This window comes from Castor canadensis, chromosome 3 (genome assembly GCF_047511655.1).
Source record: "Castor canadensis chromosome 3, mCasCan1.hap1v2, whole genome shotgun sequence".
NCBI classification, from domain to species: Eukaryota; Metazoa; Chordata; class Mammalia; order Rodentia; family Castoridae; genus Castor; species Castor canadensis.
In genome coordinates, this window is record NC_133388.1 from 37,912,420 (window position 1) to 37,939,179 (window position 26,760).

Consider the following 26,760-nt stretch of genomic DNA (forward strand, 5'->3'; position numbering starts at 1 on the left):
TCTCTGGAAGGCTGACTAGGATGGACCAAATCTAGCTTTGGCAAAATGATTAATATAAATAGTGATCTGTGTCTTGGTTTTAAAAAAATAAATTTATACTCTTCTATATTATCTTTTGGTTCAACTCAGAATTCAGTCTCTCTAAGATAGACTAACATTTAGAACACTTTGGTAGATATAGTATAATAAACACAAAGGCAAATCACAAAGTAGTATGCTTAATTAAAAAAAACCATATACATAGAAAAGGGCTAGACACAGAAAAGGGCTAGAATCACAAACACTGATATTTTACATAATCTTTTTGTTTAGTTTTGTGATTTTGAGACAGGGTCTTACTGTGCAGTAAGCGAAGGGTAGTCTTTGGCCTCCAACTCTTGATCCTCTTGCCTTAGCCTCCCAGGCACACACCACCATGCTTGGCTCTATATTGTCTTAATATAATGGGATTATAATTTTCATTTTCCTTTTTTGGCTTTATATATTTTTATTGCTATATAAAACACATGGATAAAATTTATAAACATAATTTAAGCAAAAGATTCAATACCCAAGAGACAGCCTACTATATGATACCATTTACATAAAGTTCAAAAACAGGCAAACTAATCTAATCTGTGGTTGTAGAAGTCTAGAGACCAGTTAGCTACTTTGGAAATGAGGGTGGAGAGGTGGGGTGGGATAATGCAGGAAAAGGGAGCTTCTGGGGAACTAGTGTTCTGTTTCTTAATCTGGGTATTGGTTGCACATGTGCTCACTGAGAAAGTCAGTCGATATGTACACTTAGGATGTATACACTTTTTTGTTTGTATCTGAGACTTTATTTTAAAAGTGACTTAAACAAAACAAATATTTCTAGACTTCCTCACACATACTGTCAGGAAGTCTAGAGGAATGACTATTTTGGGGAGGCAGGAGAGAGAGATTTCAAAGTGTACTTTCAATTGTGCAGTTGTCTCCTTTGGGTACTGGCAATGACAAGGAGGAGACAACCATACCTCTGTAGCTCCATGTCTGACAAAGAGGCTCTGGAATCTGGCTCCATAAAAGCAAGAGGAGAAACACAAATTGTCCTTCATATCTCTCTTAACAACCAAGGGTTAATGGTGGCACTGAAAATTCATTATTTTCATTGAACTCAAGCTCACTAGAGGGCTGATACTCATCGTGGAGCAGATACAGCCACATTGAGAGGTGGACTTCCCATACTGAAATCCACATTTGTAAAAACAAGTGGCCGAATCTGCTAGAAGAGAAAGTCTGGGAAGGCAGGAACCTTGTATCCCCAGTGCCTAATGCAAGACCTTCACTGAACAAGAGCTCAAGAAATACTCTTGAAGTGAATAAATGTCTAAATCTATTTTCAAAAGACGGAAACTATTCCAGCTCAAGTAGATGTTACCATGAGGGTAAAAGGGAGCAAAAGGATACACAAGGATGATACATATTGGATTGTTCCTTCAGTGTTTTTCAAGTAGGCTAAGTTGAGTTAACTAAGGCATGGGGAGATTTGTGGTGCTATAGATGTTTGGTAAAACCATCTAGAAGAATAGTACTGTCCAACAGAAATACACAAATTTAAATTTTTCTAGTAGTCACATAAAAATGTGAAATAACTGCAATATCTTTTAGTTAGCATAATATATCCAAAGCATTATCGTTTCAATATGTAATCAATATAAAAATTAAGATATTTTACATTATTTTTCACTATTACTAAGTCTTTAAAGTCTAATGTGTATTATATTTAGAAAACATTTCAAGTGCTCCAACAGCTACATGTGACTGATAGCTATTGTTTGGACAGCGCAGGTCTAGGAGAACATCCATTTGCCAGTGGTGGTGGTGGTGGTGTATGAAAGAGAGTATGACAGAGAGATGAGCTTGGTATTTAACACTGGATCCATTTGCTTCTGAAGTCAACTGCATCCCAGTTTTTTGCTTCTATAGAGATGCCAGTACCCTTGTGATAATTTCACTTTCTGCTTCAGTTACTTAGAGTATAATGTCTATCATAAACAATAAAGAGAGACAGATAACAGAGAAAACATGCCCATGGGTGCATCTTGCTTTAGAGGCACAATGCCTATCAAATAGTACATTAAATCTCCATTGTTGAATTCATAAATTAAGAAATAAAGTTAGTAACAAAAATGTGCCACCATTTTATTCTAAGGCTTTTGTGTCATTTTCTGTAGGTTACACAATCACTTTGTCCATCCCTTTTGCGAACAAATGAACCAAAGTCTAGTTCCAACTTGAAGAATTCCAGGTGCATTTTAGCTGTAAATTCCGAATCAAACAGGAGTTTAATAAGGTGCAGGCACTACAAGTTACCTGGATACTATCCATCTGAGACTGCTGCAATGTAAAAGAAATTAAAATAACAGTCGTTCTATCAGCCAACACACCTCCTGCTTCATCTCAGAGCTTGTCTTCCTGCCAACACATATTCACTTCTGTGTGTCTTCAGTTAAACATGGAACTGGAGTTTGAAAAGAGATGGGCCAGTGACTAAACTATGCTGAGGGAGAAGCAACAGCCATCTGACATCAAAGCCCAAATCACTTGGTGGTTAAATGCCATAAGTAAGTTTGGTATTTCAGTTCATTTACCTCTAGTAGGCCCAGATCCTCACCGGAGAGGTGCTATCAATGAACGTACAGTTTCCTTTCAATTCCAATTTTTCCATGTCAAGAACCAGGCTTTGGGCATCTTAAATTGCAAGGGCCACCCTAGTTTCTGGAATATCTTTCCAGGTGGTATAGTGCCAGTAAACTGAAAAGGTCAGACTAAAGGAGAGGAAGAAACAATCTCCTTCCCACTGGTAGATAGGAAATCTCTCGTGGAACTGGGAAGAGAGAGACACTGAATGCCATGAAGAGAAGCTCTCGTATGGCTTTCAGTATGGCTTTTAATGCTAAAAGGCACATGCAATCCTTCCTGTCCCCAACGGACAGGAAGGCTGTTAGGGTACTTAGGCAGTATCAAGGCAGAGACAGAAAGTACCAATAAGAGCAAGCTCTCCAACATCTCCTACTGTTAAGATTCTGGGATAAGCCCCGTGTGTGCTCTGAATGGGGGAGGAAATTTGCAGAATTCACTGTAGCATCTGTCATCCAGAGTGGTATAAGATACTCAATGGGTGCCTTACAGCAAAGAGAGAATGGGAATGGCATATTATTAATACATATGTATGAGTCACAGGCTTGTAAATACCTTTATTTTTTTATTTTTTGCTTTTGTTTCTTTTTTCTTTTTAAATACCTTTATATCTTGCATAGATCATTCAACATTTAAATGGGGACCTTGACCCTATTGTCTATGAAGCTAGATAATAATAGGCAGTTCCTGATTTGTTCTGATTCACATTGGTTGAAAGGGTTAAGCAGGTCAAAGAATACTTAACCTCTCATATATGAATTTGGTGCTCTGTTCATCCTAATTGTGAATAGCAGATGGAGACACCAGCACAAAAACAGGACTCCTGAGTTTTGCCAATAGCTTATTTTTTTTTCTTTTATTATTCATATGTGCATACAAGGTTTGGGTCATTTCTCCTCCCTGCCCCCACCCCCTCCCTTACCACCCACTCCACCCCTCCCTCTTCCCCCCACCCCTCAATACCCAGCAGAAACTATTTTGTCCTTATTTCTAATTTTGTTGTAGAGAGAGTATAAGCAATAACAGGAAGGGACAAGGGTTTTTGCTGGTTGAGATAAGGATAGCTATACAGGGCATTGACTCACATTGATTTCCTGTGCGTGTGTGTTACCTTCTAGGTTAATTCTTTTTGATCTAACCTTTTCTCTAGTACCTGTTCCCCTTTTCCTATTGGCCTCAGTTGCATTTAAGGTATCTGCTTTAGTTTCTCTGCGTTAAGGACAACAAATGCTAGCTAATTTTTTAGGTGTCTTACCTATCCTCACCCCTCCCTTGTGTGCTCTCGCTTTTATCACGTGCTCATAGTCTAATCCCATTGTTGTGTTTGCCCTTGATCTAATGTCCACATATGAGGGAGAACATACGATTTTTGGTCTTTTGGACCAGGCTAACCTCACTCAGAATGATGTTCTCCAATTCCATCCATTTACCAGCGAATGATAACATTTCGTTCTTCTTCATGGCTGCATAAAATTCCATTGTGTATAGATACCACATTTTCTTAATCCATTCGTCAGTGGTGGGGCATCTTGGCTGTTTCCATAACTTGGCTATTGTGAATAGTGCCGCAATAAACATGGATGTGCAGGTGCCTCTGGAGTAACAGTCTTTTGGGTATATCCCCAAGAGTGGTATTGCTGGATCAAGTGGTAGATCGATGTCTAGCTTTTTAAGTAGCCTCCAAATATTTTTCCAGAGTGGTTGTACTAGTCTACATCCCCACCAACAGTGTAAGAGGGTTCCTTTTTCCCCACATCCTCGCCAACACCTGTTGTTGGTGGTGTTGCTGCTGATTTGCCAATAGCTTATGTATAACGTTTGTAAGTCCCTGTTTTCATCTTAAAGTCTGATGTGTAAAAAGTAGGCAACAATGCAATAACCTCTAAAGGATACTGACTAACTGTTGATGAGATTACACCTGAGAACCTGTGAACTTTGGAAAGAACACCAGAAAGAGAGCAATGAAGCAATTGAGGGACATCCTTAGATGACTACAATAAAAAGCTTAGACTACAGTATAGACTCTAAAGTGAACGTCTGCGTTTGAATTCCAGCTCTGCCCACTTATCTGTTGTTTGCCTTTGGGAAATGACCAACTTCTTTGTAACTTACTTTCTTCACCTGCAAATCAGAGACAGTAATGGTATCTACCTCCAAAGTACCATTAGATAAGGTCATGTATATCTAGAGCAGTGCCTGGCATACACATAAGTATTAGCAAATTTCATTATCAATAAGTATAGCATATTTTCACTTTTATTTATTTACTTGCTTATTTATTTAACTTTTATTTTGTGACAGGGTCTTACTATGTAGCCTAGGCTGCTCTCAGACTGGCAATCCTGCCTCAACCTCCTGAGTGCTGGGATTATAGATGTATGTCACTATACTTTCACTTACAAAGCTGGAAAAGACTTCACAGAACGTCTAATTCTGTGAAGAAAACACCCTTTTACAGATAAGAAAACTGAGGGCCAGAGAAGCAAAATAAAGTCAATGGACATGATTCCAGGCAGCTCATCAGAAGAGACAATGGGGGTTGATGGAGTAGCTCAAGTTGTACAGTGCCTGTCTGCAAAAGCAAGACCCTGAGTTGAACCCAGTACTACAAAAGAAGAGGAGAAGGAGGAGTAAGAAGAGAATGAGAATGATATTTCTGAATAATTAATCTCAAAAAAATTGAATGCTCTTAATACTAGATTAGGACAAGAAAACTTGCCTTCTGAGTGTGATCATGGGGAACAAATCAGGCCATACTTGTTGGTTCTAAGCTGTGTGAAGGGCTCTTCTGAAAGACACAGAAAACACAGGCGAGCATTTTATTGGTGGAACACATCCACAAAACTTCCAACACAGCCAGCCTGAAACTGTCAGTTTCCTCCCTTGCTGGAAGGAAAGGGAGTACTAGGAAGTAAAAAGTCAAAACCTATCACATTGCCTAGAAGAGTCTTTGGAAGAAGGTGTTAAGTCCAGAGGCTTCCTTTATTGTTGTAGAGGTTGGGGAAGCTTCACTTCACTGTGATGCAGCAGGGGAGGATGGTGGGCTTGGCAAGCTGCCCGATTCAGAGAAGCTGTGGCCCAACTGATGGGAGAGTCAGGCTGATCAGTTCCTCTGTTCCCTTGAGACTTTGATCAAACTCATAGCCAGGGGAAGTGGGGATTAACACAATGTGGTGTCCGAGCTAATGAGTTAGCAAAACAGAGACAGATGGCAATTGAGTAACTTAACTCACCCATCTCTGTTTGCAATGTACTCCCACAGCCTCTCCTCTGTCTTTGTGCTATCCCACTCTGCCCAGCCCTTTCTGTCCATCACAGGCCATAACCACAGAATAATCATTCTGGCCAAAAAGAAGCAACAATCTCACTTTCTAAATACAACTGTTAGCCACAATTTGGGTATAGTGGTGGGGAGGAGGTCTTTCAGATGGCTTTGGAGAGACACCGACCTCTGGTTCTAGAGGGAAAGCAAAGTGATTTTTATTGAATTCTTATTATTTTATATTTAAGATATCATTCTTTATAATAATTGCTTAAAAGGCAGACAGTATATGTGACAATGCTAAAAAGGAATATAACTTGCAACCTGAGAAGAAAACAAGAAAAGGGAACTTTTCTTCTGACTCCAAATCAAGTTTCCTTTAATCAGATCCACAGACCATGGAACAGTTTTCTTGACAGGCAGTGGGGGAAGTGCCAGTGCCAGAGAATGGGAGAGATGTGCATGATGAAACCAAGCATGTCAATGCTGGGAGGTAAATGACTGCTTTACAAGTTGGCTACCACTGGTGCCTCTTTTAAGAGTTTTGATTGTTTGTTTGCTTGAAAAAAACCAACCAACCAAACATTTTTTTTCATCTGGGAGCTGGTAGCAAATACTTGTAATCCTACTAGTCTTTGGGAGGCTGAAATAGGGAGGTTTGTGGCTCTTGGCCAGCTTAAGCGAGAATTCATCTGCAAAACAGCCAGAGCAAAATGGATTGGAGGTGTGGCTCAAATGGTAGAGCACTTACTTTGCAAGTGCAAAAGCCCTGAATTCAAAACCTAAGTTCCACCAAAAAAAAAAAAAAAATCATTCTTTCCAATGGACATTGTTTCCAGGTGCCAACAGTGAGATTCACTGGCAGAGGCCAGTAAGGACATAACCATTTTGAAAAATCTTTCCCTGTACTTTTGAGTATTGGTTCATTTTTATAATAATCTCTTTAATAATAAAATGCCAAACATGTAAACAACAGAGTATTTTTAGGATGAAAGGAAAGTTTAAAAAAAATCCCTGATATATGCATTTTGGTAAAAGGTATTTTTTTCCCTTTATTCTACCTAGTTATTTCATTCAATGAGGTAATAAGAAACTTAAAAAAATTAAGTTAAACTTCATCGATGTAAATGGATTTTGGTTTTGCAAAATGAAAAGCTGACTTATGAGAGGTGACCACTTAAGTAGTCATTGAATTATATAATAAAACATGTACCTAAATAGGGGAATTGACAAAGAAGTTGCAAGTAGAGAGTGTATTCCCACCCATACCCATACCCTCAAACTTCCTGACCCACTGACCTTCTCAGGAGCTACCTGCTCACCTTGTCTTCTTAGAGTGGAGCTTTGGGATTGACAAAAAGTAAAAAGTGATAAGTTCAAAAGAATCTACAGTCTACTAGCTGGCAGGGTCGCCTTTAAACCATATGGTGTCTGGAGAAATATTTATATTCTACCCCAATCATCAGTCTGATAATGAGGGACAGCAAAATATGTGGGGGAGCCCTTGAACAGTGGTGCTGGCAGTAAGACTCTGAGAGAGCCAAATCCAACAGTGTTAGAAGCAGGACTTCATTATGAATGTTGCTACTCACTGCTAATAGGAATGGACACACCCTGCAACTCTAAGGGTTAGCTGTCTTTCATGGTAAGTAACTAGTCATAACCTCCTTGTTTAAAGGGCTAGATACCCTCAAAAAAGTGGCATTGATCAGGAATGAACATCTAGTTCTGTTCTGGATCCTCCAACATGTATACTTGTATTATACCCTTAGTGTTTCTCAACCTCAGCACTGTTGACACTTTGAGCTGGGTAGGGGCTGTCCTGTGCATTGCAGGGTAGATGCCAGTAGCATTCCCCATCCCTCTCACCAGTTGTGGCAACAAAAATGAACTCACATATTGCCAAATACTGAAAGGGAATTAGCACCAAATTATTAGCAGCTTTGATTCCTGCTAATGGGGGACAGATTTAAGAGGAAATTAAGAATTAAACTGATTTTAAGGACTGGGTGCGGTGGCTCAAGTGACAGAGTGTTTGCCTAGTGAGTATGAGACCCTGAGTTCAAGCCCTAGCAAACAAATAAACAAAATAGAAAAACAACAAACAAGCAAGCAAACAAACCTAATAAGAATTATTTGGTTTTTCTAGCTGTGAAAGAAGGATCAGCGTAAACTAAATGAATATAATGGACATAGATCAGATAGGATCAGGAGGTACAGTGGTCTGAGTCTGGGGCCTGGGCCCACTTGTGCAAGAAAAAGCAGTATGACACTGTTCTAGTAATTCAGCAAGTTTTTTACCTTATTCATGAATTCTTTTAGCTTTGACCTTGCTACCTTCATATTCCAGGGAGCTACCAACATACCTCCAGTAGGATAAGTCTTTAGTTTTCAGGGTAATTTTAAAGGTACATTTGTGTTGGCCCAATCAATGAAGCAGCCGTCCCAGTTAAAGCCAGATAAGGAAATACAACTTCAGAATCCTAACTTCCTTAGCATTGATGAGCAAATAAACTATACTGAGTCCAATTTGCACAGCATTTAGTTTTAAGTCCTCTGGGGGAGGTTCTGTCTTTTTCTCTAGACTTAGCTATGTCCCCTGACATAGGGTCAACTGCAGTAGCTGTTCTTTGAATGAATAAATAATTTATATTTGTACTAGAGAAAGAGTTTCCAGGATAAAGTTCTAACTTATGAGACTAAAATAAAGGAGGACCACTCTATCCTCTCACAAAGTATCTCACAGCATTGGTGTCAACGGTAATACACCGGGTGAGTAAATCTCAATCAGAGATAACTCTCCTTCCATCTCCACTCATGGTATATGGTAAGTCTGGAGACATTTTTGGTTGTCACAAGTGGGGGTGGTGAGGGATGAGGGTCTCTTGGCATCTACCCAGTGGGAAGAGGCAGGAATGCTGCCAAATGTACTATGATGTATAGGACAGCTCTCTATAATCAAGGATTATCTGGCCTCAAATGTCAATAGTGCGCTGGTTGAGAAATTTTAGGCTATATAAACCATTAATCAGAGCTAAATAAATGGATTTCTGAAGGTGTTTTTGCCAGTCCCTATTCTTGTTCTTCCTAGGTCTTTTCTCTGTATGTCCATCACCCTTTGAACCGCTTTATCCTGTCTTATATTTATTTTTCATCCATTGATTGTTTCAAAGATAATCTGATGTAAGCATAGGATGGAGTTATAAAAACAATGGTCAGGCCCCCAGAATGAAGTCTTGAATGGATAGAAACAGAACAAAGGCTGCTTTCTCCTAAAAAGAATAACTGGAAAGGGCTTTGGGTAGAGACTCAATTGGTGATTTCCATTTTAATTCAGTCCACTTGTCATGGCACTGTTACTATTCAGGGTTAAAACCTATACAGAAACGCTGGCTTTTTAACAGAAATTTACTATGATCAATTTAGGGGAATTAGGAAAAAAATCAATATTGCTCATGTTAGTCAATTCTTCTAAGAAACAGGTAAAAATGTATTTTTCAGGGAAGACTACCTGGCCAAGTGGACAGACTAGAATCCTGATTAGCCAGTTCCTAACAAGCTCACTAGCTGTGTGGCTCCCAAAAATCACTTACTGTTACTGGACATGGTTTCCTCATCCAAAATATGAGCTCACTGTCAGCAGCTAATTTTAATGATTGATGGGACAAAGAAAACAGAACATATAGAGAAATGGAAAAGAGTGAACAATTTGGTATAAATGTGAAATTGATTTCATGGCTTAGATTGATGGCTCTGTATTCCACTTTTAAAATTTAGAAACCTATCAATAGGTATCAATTAAACTGTAATCATCCTATTGATTAGATTTAACTTCAAATGGATGACGTGCATACCCGTTGTTTTTATGAGACTAAAGTCATCACTCTTTCAAACAGAAGGGTGCCTTATGTGGATGCATACAAATCACAGTTTTGATGGAGGTGGAATTAGAACACCGTTTTCTTTTGGCAGTTCAAATATTTGAGCCTAATACTTTTTTTTTTATTGTTTAATTATTCATATGTGCATGCAACGCGTGGGTCATTTTTGAGCCTAATACTAAAACAGTGAGGGGTTGGGAATGTTGCTCGAGTGGCTCAGTGCCTGCCTAGCATGCATGAAGCTCTGGGTTCAATCCCCAGCAACTATAAAAAATTAATAATAATAATAATAATAAACAAAATAGTGAAAATGCTGAGACTGCAACAAAAGATTTGGGATTATGTGTTCATTGAAATGACACTGGGGTGGCGGTACCCGCCAAACTTTTGAGTGATTTATGGCACAGATGCAGCCCAGAGACTTGGCCTTTTATTCTGTTTTGTTTTGTTTGGTCTCACAATTGACAATTCTTACTAAGACATAAAAGTCAGAGATCCCTATTCCATCCCCCACTCTATCTCTCCATGGGGAATTACAATATGATTAAATACACTTAATTATACACATACTGACATCCTGAGGAAACTGATGAAAACTACCTGGCAGTAAACAAAGGGGCCATCTGCGGCCTGCTGGGGCACTAACCACAACCCTTGGCTTTTACTCCCCAAGTGAGCTTTCATCCTGAGCCCATGTGTGTGGTCAGTTTGGCTGGGTGAATATTCCCTGCAATTTCACTTTGGTCCCTTCATACATTCTTAGTTTTTTAAGATGACCAACAACCCCTGTCAGAGAGAAATAATTGGGAGGGAAAGTCATCTCTTCATTGGCCAAGCAAAGCCAGACCATCTTATATAGTTCCCAGAAGCTACTCAGAGGCACACTTTAAGCACAAGAACATCTCCAGAACCCAGAGGCTCTGACAAAGAGGTAATTTAAGAAAATAACAGCAAAATAAAAGCCTGGAATTTCAGGATGTGGTTCCAGGAACAATGAGTATATAAAAATGAAATGGGATCACTTTTTTCAAGTAATCCACTTCCATAGACAATGCAATCATATGACAATAACCAGCATTTATGAGTATGTGAGTACACACTACAAGTTTATAGATACCACAGCAGCCACCAACAATGGAAGAGGGTGAGTGGATCCATTTGTGACCAGTAGCCTCCCTCTTCATCCTGCTATAACTTCACTATACCCATGGGAATTGCTTACAAGTCCAGCAAGAGTTTCCTTGATTAAAATGTGATGTCCTTGGTCACTAAGTCTCTTGGGAAGAAGGAAAGTAGCCAAACCACACTATGGGAGAAGCAGACAAAACATTTCTCCTCTCTCCATGCAGACATGTCCTGACCACAGAAATTGTCTTCCCACCAGCTTCTCTGCTCTCCAATCAACCTTTCCACTTGTTACATCTGGCTGCCTGTTAACTTATTTCACACACCTCTGCCAGGCATCCCCTCTCCCTATGTTGAGATGTGTATTTCCATCAACTCTAGGCAGATATACCATTTCCCATGTCTACTTGGAGGCCTAATAAATCAATTCTGGACAGGAAGATAGTGAAAGCCAGACAGAGAATTTTCTCTGTTGGCCTATCAGTACAGCCCGCTCTCCTAGTAGGTTTTTCATCTTTTTCCTTGAACACCTATAGCCTTTTACTTGCAAAAACAATCTGTGTAGTAAAAATAATCTCCAATGTATAAATTTTGATCAGAGGGATTTCTTTTTAGAGATTTATTCATTCATTCACTCATCATCCAATAAATAATTATTGAGTACCATTATGCACCAGGATCTGAACTAAGACTAGTGAGGTCTCTTAGTAAATGATGGCATGTGACTTAGACCTGGCAATGTTAGTCTATCCTTGAATGAGAAGCTCCACTTATGATTTCCTGGAATTTGTGGAACAGCACAATATGGTGAACAACAGGTACTCAATCTATTTTGTTGTTGCTACTGGAGGAAGAATCATTTTTAGGAAGAATGAAAACTGAGTCAGAAGATGTGAGATACTCTGGGTTGGAGTGTCCTCATCTATAAAATGGGGATCATGTTACCTGCCTCATTTACTAGATGAGATTACAGTGAAATTAAAGAGATAAGGTACACAAATTGTCTTTGTAAACTAAGTATAATGCATAAAGTACTCTTGTGAAGCTTGATCTTAGGTTTACGGGTACAAGTAGTACATCTCTTCACTTTATCCAGCTTAGAAACCTTTGTAATGTTTGAGGAATATGAGGAAGATGGTCTCAATTAACCATATTGGTCACCAATACATTAAATAATCTGAATCTTAAAGGGAATAAGAAAGAGCTATTGCAGGAAACATGCTCTTTATAATTAAATATATAGTGACTGCAAACACGAAATAGTTCAGTAATGAAAACAAAAAGAATCCCGCATATTAAAAGACTCAAACTTATTGGGGTGGTCTAAGAGTAATTAGATTAAGTAGGATAACAATAAGAAAGTTAAAAACCAGTATTTTGTCCTACCTGTGTATCAACTTTATGAGTATATGGAAACAAACTAGTGTTTCTCAAACTGGATTGATATATGGAGTCCTTTTTAAAAAGGAAAAATTATTTAGCATCTCTAAAACCCATTTAAAAACCTGTAGGAGACATAAGATTAAGTTTCAGAATCACCAACTTAAGAAATTTAAGATTAATATTTTGAAAATGTCTTTTAATCACAAAGTATTATCTTTATAATAAAAACAACTTTGATGGTAAAAACATTAAAAATCAAAAAAATCACATAGAACTTTCAGACCCCAAGTGTTAATTCCCCCCTCCCCAACAATTTGAGAAACACTGACTTTGTCTCATCCTTGCCTTTTATGGATAGAGGAACTTGGGCCTGCAAAGACAAAATGACTCCCCTTAAGCCACACAGATGGCTATTAGAAAAGCAAAGAAAAAAGCCATAAGCCCAGGTTGCCTGATTTCTAGAACACAGCTTTTCCCTTTTTAGACAAGGCCTCCTCTGTTTGTGCAGACCTCACTATCTGCTCCAGACAGATACTGGCATTGTGTTAGCCCAGAGACAGGGAAGCAGATGGACGCGAGAAGGTTTGAAGGCGAAATGATGTGGGTGTGGCTGATATAGAACATCATTGCAGCTGGGCCTCAATTTGAAAGGAAGGTATTTCCAAGGCTGCATTCTTTTGCTCATCATTGAAACAAAGAAACTTTAGGCAGAAAACACAAGCAGTCTTAACAGTGGGAGCATTTCTGCCTAACAACTTTGGGCAGAAAAGTGGGAAGAACATGGTCCTGAGCTAAAAACCTGAGAGGAACTGCAGAAGGTATGAGGTTATAATTCAGGGTGGCCAATTTAATCAGCTCATATTCATTAAACACCCACATAACACATGGCACTTTACAACAACCCCTTCCCTCACTCTGAAGCATCCACAGGCCTGTTTTAAATGGGCCACCCTGTACACGTTGGGAATCTGGCCAGGGTGTTAAGGCAACAGCTTCTCTTCCTAAGAAACATAGGGTAGATTTTTATACAACCACAGGTGAAGGTAAAGCCTTTTGTATCCCATCTGAAAACTTGGAAAGACTTAGGGAATCTGTTTTCCCAGGTTATTTTGCAAAACTCAGTAATATATTAAACCCTTCTATTTCAGACTAGTAACATCCTATACCATGTACGTTCCCAGACTTTTACTCTGCAGTTTCCTTGGGTGCCTTTCCTCATCTTTATCTGAGCTGAACTCAAGTGCTTTATGAATATTCTCACATAATGACTGAAGCATTATGGCCCATGAGTTACAAATAATTAGCCAACCAATGATTCTGGGCACTTCCGGCCTTTGGATAATGAACTCATTATACTCACAGAAAACATGTTCTTACCACAGCCGTTTAAACTGCCAAGAATATTTTCAGCCTGATTGATTTATCAAGCAACTTTTGATTGCAATCTGATGAGAGGCAATCAGATGGGCCTGTTCCCTTGATAATTCCCAAGATTTGGGTCTAGCAAACCTCTGGTATTAGGTGGTCTCCAAATACATGAAGGAATACAGCACATCATCCTACATGGGTCCCTGCCAACTCTGTTGGCAGGTGCTGTGACTTTTCCAAGTCTCTGATACTTCCAAAGATTGTGAACCATACAGAAAGCATCAGATCATTAGGAAAGACTAAAAAACTGCCCTAACATCAGACCCTTCTCTGATAACTTTCTCATTCTTATGTGATGATATTCACAGGAAGACCCCCAGGAAGCGGAGGACAAGACTCAAGGCAGCCTAATTATAGCTTTTAATATGAAACATATAGCAGATGCTCAATTAACCACTGCTAGGTGCTAAGTTGTTCTTAATTTTGAAGTTGGGTTATTTTCTATATGTGGCTTAGGGGAGTGAGATGGATTCAAGAGGCAGAACCAGGAGGAGAAAGAGGATGGTTTGTTTGCAGTGACTGCATGTTTCCAAAGATGTGAGCAGGGAAAAATGGGTATTTTTCAAGGCAGTTAGGTGAAAAATCCTAAGAACTGTAAAGCAATAAGGCTATTTTAATAACGCCTCACATTTATAAAGTCCTCAGGTGACTCTAATAACTTTGCCTTATATACACCTGAAATAAAAAGCAGGTGGCTTATTTGGCATGTCCATCTAGTTGAGAAGTAAGTCTGGGGCCCCTGGATCCCTAGGAGTTCTCCAAATTAAGAAACAGAACATTACCAGTACTCTGGAAGACTCTTGAATACTCCTGCCCCAATAGTATCATCTGCTCTCCCACCCAAAGTTAACCTTTATTTAAGGCTGGTGATTTTCATTCAAGCTATTAGTAACATTTCAAAAATCCTACCAAATTTACACAGAAATAAAGCTCTCGAGTCAACATTAGGGACAATGTTTTTCTGTTGAAATTAAATCAACTAATTCCTTCATTTATTCAACAAATGTTTATCAAGTGTTAACTATGTATCAAGCAAAGACTTAGGCACTGGAGAAACAACCAGGAACAAGATAGACCTGTCCTTATAAGCAAATGGTTACACAAGTAATGTTAGTTGTGACTGTGAAAAGGGCTCTGTGGGTGAGGCAAAGGGTATGCTGGACATGTAACTGGTGACCACAAGCCAGGGGTAGACAGGGTCTGGGAAGGTGCTAAGAAAGCACCATGAAGGGAGAAAGAGGCAGACACAACGAGGTGTCAATGAGAAAATGAAACTATCATTTCAACATTACAGTTTGTTTACTAGACTCAAACATTAAAAAGGTGGGAATCAATAGATATGAGAAGTATAAGTAACAGTGAAAAGTTTGGAAAGCATTCTCCAGAGTGACCCCTCACCACTGAAGTTTGGAAGGGGGAAGGAGGTGCTAGGAAAATTCAACTTCACCATCACACATGATTGAGGAAGATCCTTATGCCCTGGCTCTTTAGGTGCTATTTCCCAAGGTCAAGCAGCAGGCCCATTCCAGGTTTAACAGGGATAGTGCTAGGGTTTGGTTGCTGAAGCAGTTCTATCTCCACTAACCTTTACAAACCATGACTGTGTCAATTTTTCCAAGCAGGAGAAATGGATGGAAAGCCAGGCCACATCTTAATAAGGCCCTGGTGAGCTAATGGGTGTGATTATTTCATTGTCTCGGATTCACGCCAGCCCAAGCTCATCAGATACAGGCACAACCCAGGAGAAACATGACCTCACTTTTGCAGATGCCAGTAGGAATTTAGTGATCCCTCAGTGCAGGTAAAACTGAACTCTTTACAGTTCCAGCTAATGAGAAGCATACCGAAGTTACCTAAAGCAGTAAAGCTAATATTGACATTAGCATACTAGATACTGTTAGGGTAAGGGAAGCCAGGAAAAACTTCTGAGACCATCTGTGCTAAGTGTGTCACATGCATAATGAGGCATGTATTTAAGATAAATTGCCATCTCTTTAAATGATTAAGTACCAGATTTATGGAAAGCTATAACCCCACCAGGACTACAGGATTGTTAAGTGGTTAAGGCTGTAAAGGTGAGAATCTCAAAATTCCAGTTGTGCAACAAATTGTTCACTGACTTGCAAAGTAACTTCTGTGCCTTTTTCCCAACAATAGAAAAGCAATTCTATCACTTAGCTCACATAGCTGTGAGAAGAGCAAGAGTTCTGTAATGAAAAACATGTATGCATTCACTGAAATTCTCAGAACTTTCTCATTGTATCATGTCTACAATTCCCTGGAAGACATCAGAAATTACAATATAAGGTTGATACATTCTAATTGCATCTCACAGCATGTTCACTCATTATTCATTCAATAGTTTTTTTCTGAGTACCTACTATGTGCCAGAATCAAACTCTGCTCTAGGCACTAGGGATAAAATAGTGTTTAAAAATAGACTTATTCCCCACTCCAGTGAAGCTTAAGAGTTTGCACAGGGCAACACTAGGATTGACTCTGAACTCTTCTGTTAGCTATGTGACATTGGCCAACTTAATTTCTCTGTAAAGTTTCAGTTCCTTATCTTTAAAATGGAGATAATAAATATAACCTGTTTGGAATGTGAAAGTGACTAAAATTATATCTGACACATATAAGGTGTCCAATAAATGTTGGTTACTTCCTTTCTCTCTCCAAATCACAAAAAAGACAATGCTTATAGAATTTCTGCTCTTTAAATGAAAGATGCTTCACAAATGCAAATGACCAAGACATTATTATCACTGACTACATAATAGGTAGTGTGGTATAGTTGAAAGACCTCTGGTTTTGGAAACAGAGACCAGAGTTAGAATCTTGACTCTATTTACTGGTATGTGGCTTATAACAGGCCATTTAAACCTCTATGTCCTCATCTGTAAAATGACAATGATATAGGATTAAATAAGATGATAAACGAAACATACCTGGGGCAATCCCTAAGCAGTAGCAACTAAGTAGCTGATTAGCAAGATGGACACACACACACACACACACACACACACACACACACAGACAGAGTCTCAAAGGACTTGGTTTGATTTAATTACTCTGGTGCTATTTGTACTTTTTTCCCCACTTACTTGTGAGATTCAGAGATACAAAAGCAAGTATCATTACCCTATGAATAGAGTACATCACAGCAGGATTCCTGTAGAGAAGCAGCGAAAAGGCCTTGAAAAAGTAAAGCCACCACTTTAAAGGGGGAGGAAAATTGTTTGGCTCTTCAGTTGCCATTCTTTCAGAGATTCCAGAAGAAGAAAATTTATTCTCCTTAATTTCATTTCTTTACCACCTACAGACCCAATGCTTTAACTTCCTAGTTTTTAGAACTCCACATAGAATTCTAATTAACTGCAGCAAACTGACAGCATTTACGTAGAATCCAGTGAACACAATGCTATCTGAGAAGTCCTCTTTTCAACACTCTTCCCTCACTGTTGGGTCTGTAGTATAGGCAGATGTGAGAGTCAAGACCTCTTTCACCAATATGAAAGAGCATATTGTGGATACAGGGTAATAAATTATTTTGAAAAGTGCCTCTAGGTGACACAAAAAGGGACAGAATGAGTTGGATCAGCTTTGCCCCTGGGGGAGCTGGGAGACAAGCCTCAGGCTCCACACTTTTTAGCCAAGTGGGGCATCTTGGAAGAAGAGCATGTGAGAGCCTTCCAACTTCACATATCCTGCAGGGTGATTTACACAGGCATAGGATTCATAGGAATCCTCAGAGGTGGTTCACTTGCCATGGCCACCAGCACTGTATCCCTCCTTTACATACCCCACTACTCCAAAACAGAGTGGAGAGCCAACTAGGGCCTTTTGGGATTTGGGGGGTGAGGAGGTGGCGGGTGAGGGCTCTATGTCAAATAAATTACCAAATCTAGTTCTATTTTTCACAAAAACCTTAAGGACTCAAACTTAGTGGTACTTAAACATAACCTTTTTAATCTCCAACATTTCCCACCTTCTTTGCTTTCTGCTGACCATCTCATATCTTAATACACAGAGAAAAGTGAAGTTGTAAAAAGCTATTTCGTCCTCACATCAACAAATCTACTAAACTTCTGGCATTTGTATTGATGTAGTCTACCTTCTTTTCTGTTCCAGAGAATAACCAGTCCTGCTTTATACTAAACCCTGCCCACACACTGGGACCCTTGTCCTAATCCTTTCCTATATCCTCCAAGACTTTCACCAATGGTTACTTTTACTTGCCAGCATTATCACATTTTCTCTTTCTATTGCAAAATAAAATGCAAAATAAAAGCACTCACCTTCAAAAAAGAAAACCTCTGGCTTTTCCAGTTACCATTTAATTTCCATTTCTGTTTGTAGCAAAACACCTCAAGACTTGTCTTTGTTTCTCTCTTTACCCTAATCCAGTAAGTCCTATGTCTCAAATACTCCACTGAAATCACTCTTGTCAAGGTTATCATTGACTATATCCTGCCAAATCTAAGGGCCAATTCTTAGTCTTCATCTTACTTGTCTGCCTTCTTCCTTCTTGAAATACTTGCTTCACTTAGCTTCAAGAAAATCATATTCTCATGGGTTTCTTCTTAGTTTACTGTCCATTATTGCCCAGTCTCCTTGGCAGGTTTTTCCTCCTCTTCTCCACTTCTAAATGTTGGTGTACCCCCAGGAATCTAGTCTTTAGCTGTCTTCCACTTTTCCACTTTAGCCCATCCACTGAGTTCTAGACTCATATTCAGTTGTCTTGACCTTCTTCACTTGCAAAACTTCTCAAACTTAACTTTTCTCAGACAGAACTCTTAATCCCTACCCTGCTACTCCCACCCAAATCTATCCTTCTCCTCAACATTTCTACATTTTTTTTTTGGCCTAAATAAAATAGAGAAAAAATTATTTAGGTGCTAAGATGTAGAGATAGTAATAATAATAATTTTTAATATTCACACTTCACATTCGATCTATTTGTAGGTCTTGTAAGCAATTTCTTTTTAAAATTTGTCCTGATGCTGACTGCTTTTTAGCCTACCTATCACCACCCCTAAATCCAAGCCACCATAAAAATTCTTTTCCTGGATTAGTATTATGTTTCCTGACTGGTCTTCCACTTTCCATGTGGCCTCCTTACAGTCTATGCTTCATATAGCAGGCTGAATAATCTTTCTAAAAATGTAAATGTTCATATCTGCTTAAAACTTTGCAGCATGCTTAGAATAAAATTCCAATTCCTTCCCTGGCTTTGCATACCCTAACCTGGCTTTACAAATCCCAGATCTCTCCAATCAACTTACTAGCCTTACTAGGTTGTTGTGACTATAAAACTATATATACAAAAAAGCTTTAAAATTATTAGGTACCATAAGTAGATGTTGTTGTTGTTATCCTTATTATTGGATCAACTGTCCTCTGGTAAGGTGTTTTAAATATATCTTCTAAACATAAGCTGCAGTTTGTGCCAATGACTCTATGTCATTACAGACAGATCGTGTAACAGGCAAATCCCTTCATTTTTGTTAAAAGGTTCAGGCATTATTCCCCTCATATATATATATATATATTTTTCCCCCCCTTCTGAATGTTGATGTTCCTTGCAGGAAATGGCAGCTGTTTCCCTACCCCTGGACCTGGTCCAAGGCCATTTCCATATCCTGTGAGACTTCTCCTCTCAGTTTGTTTTTGCAGCACAAAGTAGAATAAAGATCATTTAAAAAGCGTGCGTGTGTGTGTGTGTGTGTGTGTGTGTATACACACACATTTAGTATATAGCACTTTTTATCCAGAAATGACTTTTGTGTGGCCTCGAGAGATAACTAGGCCATGATATCCAATTTTGCAACTTACAATGAACTATTCCATACATCCCTTAACTGCAAGAGACTCTCACGGAGTCTAACAGCCAGAAACAATATATCATGTCTTAGGAGGGAAAATGAAGGATATGGCCCCTATTTTAAAGAACTGGAGATGAGTTTAGGAAAAAGGAATTTCATTGACTAAGTTGCACCAAAATTTCAAAGCCAAGTTGCCAATAAGTAATCCCTGAGAAGGGTAGAAACCTAGTTTCACATTTTACCCAAGAAAAAACAATGGTATGACCAGGAGAGAACCTCAGATGACAGCACTGCTTTGTGGATCACCAATACTACTTCCTTAAGTGCTCTAATTTTCTTAGGGAGGGTTTTCATTAAGTGCTCAGTGAACCCAATCTGTGCAAGAGCTAGTGAGCTGAAGTGCAATATGCCCAAGTTGATGTAATGCAATGCCAAGAACATCCTGATGGTGGTGGTTTCCTAAATTTTCTAAATTTTGCAAATAACTAGACCCACTGGCACTAGGCTATTTGACTTAAGTGACTTTTATTTTTAGATTAAAAAGTCAACAAACACATGCTTCAATCTGGGGATTGAAGCAATGAGCCCACTGGGTGATAGCAATATGGACCCATGTCTCATCTCCCAAGAGGAATGAATCATCTGGCCTTTTCAGGATAAGCAAAGCACTAGCTGTAGGGAGGAGAACTGGGTCCTGGCTAACCTCTCCAGTCAAGGAGCTTTACAACCAAGGCTACTGTTTTTTTGTGTTGCATCTTACTGTGTACAGAGGGGAAAAATACAATAGCCCTAGAAAGAAAAGAAAGGAAAGGAAAGGAAAAGAAAAGAAAAGAGAAGCAATAGCAAAAATAACAAATAGATTCTAGCAGTCACCCTGAAAATGAGCCACAAAATCCAAACTTGTAGTTTATTTTCCCTTTCGATGCTTAGCAAATCTTTCTTATAAATTCACTGGTCCATTTCATTTATGTAGCAGCAGAGTGTTTCCTACTTTGAGAGGTAGGCATGGCTTTCCTTTGTAGGACTTTAGATGATTTCTCCCACACACCACTTTCAGGATGGAGTAAAGATGCTCAATCAGCCTCCTTGCTAAAACATGTAAGTATGCATCCCATCACTGCCCCACCATAGAATGCATGGAAGCGGCTGCTCAGTAATTCCAACAGCCTCTATTAAGCATTTCGAGTTGAATGGAAGATGAAATCTATTTGCCATCTCTGTCTAGAAGCACTTAGGTTTTACAGAAAAAAAGAAAGAATGAAACACATCTACTTTATAGGAAAAAAAATCATGGTCAATGACAAAATCGAAACAAATAGAGTAAGATTCAAATATTTCACCTTTACTTTGGCAGGTGAGCAATTAGTCTGAAGATTTAGTGAGCCTGGTGGGAGAATGGATAATAGAAACAACATGGGCTTTGCCACTTACTGGCAATCTGACTACCAAGCATAATTTGAAAAAATATTATTGTCAACATCTTTTAAACCTAATAATCCATTTCATGAGCAGTTTTACTAAATGGCCATTTTACAGAGGTTTCTAGATTATGGGATTCTGAAGAACTTATTTACTTAACTTCTCTGAGGCTGTTTACTCTTTCGTGAAAATTCAGGTAAAACATTTACCTTACAGGGTTTGTATAAAAATTATAGGAGAAAAATAAAAATAAATATTTGGTTCATGATTAAAGTTAGTTTTCTGATTAGCTTTCTAATATCCTAGTTTTTAGAAGCAATTCTACCCAAGTTTAGTAATATTTCCTCAGTAATAAAATATTCCCTCTAAACTGATTCACCAATAAATAAATAGCAGAATTCTGCCAACTCCTTTGGCATTCAGATAGATCAATCGCTGTTAAGATAAGAATCCATTTTAGAATGTTCCCTAAGAGTTCTTCTTTTCTATACAGAAGTATCCAAATGTCCATACCCCCAAAGACATATTTTAAAACAGTGTATTTTTCATAAGTTTGTTTCTCCTTTTCTTCCCAGCTAAGACACCAGCAGTTTGTCTCTATCACTAATAATTCTGTTTCTTCAAGAGATTCTTTTCCTTTTTTGACAAGAAAGATCATTTTAGCCTGCATCTTTTAACTAGGCCAGATTAATCAACTCCTCAGTCTTTATAAAGGTATCTTTATAAAGTACTGTACTTGCTTGGAATATTCTCTCCATTTTTCTACCTCATACACTCATCTCTTGTCACTTCCTTTAGTCTTTTCTGCACGTCCTCATTCCTAAGAAATAATGAGCCCCTTCTATGTATTCCTTCAATTCTATGAGCCTGTTTTTCAAATAACTGTTAATGAATCTTGCTCTACTTTGTACTTTTTATATCCTGAAGCCTGATATATAGTAGGCATTCAATAAACACTGAGTCAGCAAATTAATGAATAAAAATGAATTAACTAAAAGTTCCCTGCTTTTTCATATGGCCCTTTACAACTCACACATGAGCATATGGGCCTGTGGTAAATCTTGAGGGTCCTCAAACTCAGTGGTAAGAAATAGGAAGATAGTGATCTTTTTGTTTTACAGGCACATATTTAGTCTAGATCATAAAGTCATGACTAAGCAAGTAACTATCAAGCACAATTTGAAAAAAATATTATTGTCATGATCTTTTAATCTCAATAATCCATTTCATGAGCAGTTTTATTAAGTGGCCATTTTACAGAGGTTTCCAGATTGCCTGCCTGTCAGACTGGACCATACACAATTATAAGGATTCCATGGTAGTCTGCAGATCCTTCCTGAATTTTATAAAGAGCACTTCAAAATTTCTCTGAAAAAAATCTGTTATGTTCCAAAGCTCTTGAGAGTGAAATGTTACAGTCAGAAGCTGCCTGAAGCTCGTTTATATACTGAAGTTATTAATCCCCTTCTTATATGTTTGATATAAACCCTAGGGCATTTGGGAGGGTGATCCAATTACCCAATTCAGAGAATTGCCCTTTTCTTTCAACCAAGTTCAGAGCTCTGAATTTTTTGTTCCACCAATGACTTTTTGTTTCAGTCGAACAAGGTCATGGAAGAGGCCAATATCTGCCAAGGCCAACAGGGGTTTCATTTACATGCCCACTAATGGGAGCAACATAAGAACCTCTTGAGAGCATTAAACTAGGGTGTGGGACAACAAGCCTGCTATTTATTTACCAGCTCCCAAAGCTACTACTGCCAGTTCCTTGCTGTATGACATTTTTGGTTGCCATATTGGACTTAATGGAGCTCTCTTCTGTGTATCTAGAAAACATGAGGAGATGTGTCAGTAGGCAAGAAGCTCTGTGGTGATGATCAGATAAGCCCCAGAGAAAGGATTATTTGAGTACAGGGTCATTAGGCAGATTCCTCACAATCTATACTTCCTTTAAAGTCAAACATTTCCAAAGTTGGCTTATTAAATGACTATAGATTAAGGGCTTTCTTTTACCTTCTCATAGTGGTGATTTTTACTGAATTTTTTTTTGGTTGTTGCTATTTTCTTTGCATCCAAAGCATGGGTCAGTTTAGCTTTAGCTAAGAATGCTTCCATCATGGCCAGAGAAAGAATGGTCTGGCCAATGTTCTATCTGTGTCAGGGAGAAACACAGGCTAATCTGTTGGAATTTACTATGGGATGTTTGTTACTTGAAACTGATTGACAGTATTTCAGTTGAGAATAAGCATTTAACAGATGGTCCAGAGAAATAAAGCAGAATGTCAATCAGTTTGTCAAAACTTCCAGGAGCCTTAGTTTAGAATTTGTGAACAATTAAAATGATACACAGGTTTTTCTTTTATTTATTTTTTCCTTGCAGTGCTGGAGATTGAACCCAAAATACTGAGGTTGTTAAGAAGAGAATTAATCTTAGGGATGTTTATTAAACTCAGTGATAATGAGTTATTCAAAAAATGTTTCTTTAATTTACCAAAAGGTAATAATAGCCTTTGAATTGCTCTGTGTTTATAATAGAATGATCAGCAGAAACATCTGGAAAACTCTTCTTCCTGCATATTTCACAAAAAATATTCAAATTGTCACTTAAAAAAAGTCATGAAAGAGGAAAGTGAAAAAATATATTCTTCTAGTGCCCAAATCAGAAAGTCAATAGCTTGAGTCTGACATGTCAGATGTGAAAAAAATTTGTAAACAGAGAATAATTTATAAAAAGCAAGGGAAGAAAAGATGGTCTTAAAATATAGACAGCCATACAGTTTTATAGAGATGAATTTTTCTGATATGCATTGCACAGATGACTCAGATGAGAGAGTATTTTGATTGCTTTTTTGTTTTGGGGGATTTTTTTCTGAACAAGGAGAAAGGATTCCTAGATCACACTGATTAGTTAATGATCTGGAAACTATAAGAACTGCATTTCAGTCTTAGACCTTGACACTAATTTATCATGTGGTCTTAGGAAAAACTTTAACCTGTCTAACCCAGTTTCTCCAGATGAAGTGTCTGGATTGTGTGATACATTATGATCGACCAAGTGCAAAGTCTTTATAGATAATAATGTTTACCTCATGCACATTCTAAGGGTAAACTATGTTCCATAGCCAGAAGACCTAAAATGCTGGCTAGGGAGCCATATTCCAAATGGGACAGCTGTTTCCTAGTGGCACTGTAAGAAGTGGATAGACAAACTCTAACTTCTTTCCTCATCACACAGCCACATCAGGCACAAAATCTGACTTCTGTTTATTCTACAGACAGGCCTTTTTCTTTCTGTACATTCTCCTGAGCTCTGGTGCTCAAGCTCATGGTCTATTCTGAAGTGGCCCACAAAGGCCTCCTTCCTCCTCAGCTTCCACTTTCTCTTTGCTGTGAGTCCCAGCTTCACATAGCCAGTTTCAAGCACTTTGTTCAGACCCAGGATGAGATGAGAAGTGTATAGGAGCACATTTCTAAGTACTTGCTGAGCTCTCTCACCAAAGTAGAGGGCAACTGAAGGCCAGGAAGCAGACATGGGCATCACTCTGCCTCCAGCACCTGCCAGTTCCTGCCTAAAACTATCCAAAGAATGCTGGGGTCCAGGGAGCATGAGCGGGAAAAGGGTAACAGCTAGAAGGGGAAACACAATCCTGGTCTCAAAGCAGCAATAAAAATAAAATTAAACCCTCACACACACACACACACACAAGATTCTTTATGTTCTCAATTGAAGTTGCCTGAGTACTTCACACTGGAACTACAGGCAAGAGGATTTTCTGAAAAAACAAACCACACACACAACAGACCTTACCGCTCCCTTAAAGGGGCTTATTTTATGCAAAACAAGGCCTCCCATCATTCCTGTGAGAGATCATTGTCCCCCTTGTTGCCACAGCGCCCTGTGAGGCTGTGGGAAACAAATGACCTCAGAGGCACTGCAGTGTGTGTCACTGCAGAAGAAAAGAGAATCGAAGGGGCTGGGGGAAAGGGGGGCTGCTGGCGAGCAGAGCCCTCCACAGCCCGCCAGTCCTCTAATGATATCCCTCCAGGCTCAGCGGGAAGGAGCCTCCATCCTGCCTGTAACGGGATTAGGTTCCCATTCCCCAGTAGCAAAGCTTCTTTCGGGATGTCCTGCTGTTCCACCTTGGACACACTGGCCTCTAATTGCTCCTCCCCATAAAGTGTCTGATGATTGCTAGTGTCCCACTCTGTTTCATGGGTGTCTAGAGTCAAGAGAGGGCTTTTTTAGGCTGGGGAAGAATTTGTGGGAGCAGAGGGACAGAACCAGCGGGATGGCTAGTGGCTAGGTCGGGGGACAAACAAACCAGGGCAATCTAGAGAGCAGGAAGATGGAGGCAGGGAAGGAGGAAGAGTGAGGATGAGGATGACAGGGAGAAAAGATGGTGAAGTAAAGCTAAGGTAAATACTCAACCGACATTGGTTTTGCCATATACAATGCCCGCTGGAGAATGCAGCCCAACAGAAGTGTGTGTTCCTATGAAAAAGCTGCTGTCATGGTCTCTAACATTGATTTTACCTCCTCTTCTCCTGCAATCTCTGTGAAGTAGAGTAGTGGATGGGATTTCCATCTTACACATAGATGCATAGAGGCATAATGGTTAAGGTTACACCGTGAGTCTTCAGGTATCTCTACCTTCAACACTCTCCTCCTCCTCCTCCTCCTCTTCCTCCCCCTCTCCGTCCTCCTCCTCCTTCTCTCTCTCTCTCTCTCTGATCCAGTGGCTGAACCTTTGATGATGTTCCTATCTCTATACTGGAAAGAATTCAGAATATTCTTTAAATATATTAAAATTAAATATATAGCAACATATATACACATATCATATAATTTATGTATAAAATTCCATTTATATGCATGCATTTTCTATGGAAAAATGTGCAGGCATACTTTTTTTAATTGTCTGTTGAATTATCTATGTTAATTTACCATTTACTTCATGCACAGTACCAGTTTCTGAAAATATTAGTTGCCAAAATTCTGTTTATTTATAATATTTGTTTTGGCTTCTTCAAACAGGGAGACATAGTGTTTTTGCATTCTGAAGAGTAACAAAAGTGGTAAGCCTGTTGAAGGTAAAAAACTGTTTTGTACTAAAAATCTTTCCTCACAGAACAGTCTCAACTCTGGTAATGCAGGCTTTTGCCAATTTGGCAACAGGGTTTGAGAGAAGCTGAGTTTGGTACAAAAAAGGTTCTGACTGTTTTGAGTTGTTTACCAGAAAGAAACAAATGTCTGGCTGCCTTCCCTCCTCTGGACTGTGTCTCTGTGCAAAATACCAGAGGCATCTGCCTTCACAGACACACTCGGCCCTGAAAATGAGAAGGAACTAAGTATACTGTATTTCCATTATGCTTTTTACAGAGTAGAGTGATTATGAAAGAATGTAGGCTCTGCAGCCAGAAACCTGGACCCAATCTCTCCAATTTAACTTCTCTTTGTCTCCACTTCCTTGCCTATAAAATGGAGCTAATGATAATAATGACATTACTCACATCATCAGGTTACTATGAAAATTAGTTAATGTAAATCAGTTGATATATGAAAAATCCTTAAAATAGTATTTGGCATATAGTTATAGATATTAGCTAATGTAATAATCATAATATTAATTAATGCATTTTTCTTGACTCACTCCCATTTAGTATTCTACTCAAGGATTAATAAAAATTATAAGAACTAACATCTATATTTCTTGAGAGTTGAGAGCTCACTATGTGTTGGTCCTCTATATGTATTCTATGTATTTAATTTTCA

General features: G+C 38.8%; 1 protein-coding gene and 1 long non-coding RNA gene across 12 annotated transcripts in view; one reads left to right on the forward strand and one right to left on the reverse strand.

The window, feature by feature from the left end:
- Rad51b (RAD51 paralog B) overlaps nt 1–26,760 on the reverse strand; it is a 574,154-nt gene that overhangs the window by 68,859 nt on the left and 478,535 nt on the right. For 2 of the 11 annotated variants that reach the window (XM_074067721.1, XM_074067723.1), the window contains one exon: nt 5,382–5,452. The exons of 8 other annotated variants lie outside the window; for them this stretch is intronic. In XM_074067721.1, the coding sequence (XP_073923822.1) occupies nt 5,397–5,452 (56 nt within the window). In that variant the 3' untranslated portion in view covers nt 5,382–5,396. Of the gene's footprint in view, nt 1–5,381; nt 5,453–26,760 lie in introns of those variants that run through there. One more of the 11 variants, XM_074067722.1, reaches the window with a different exon arrangement.
- The window catches only part of LOC141421546 (uncharacterized), a 106,377-nt gene that overhangs the window by 11,847 nt on the left and 67,770 nt on the right, over nt 1–26,760 (forward strand). The gene's annotated exons all lie outside the window — the stretch shown is intronic.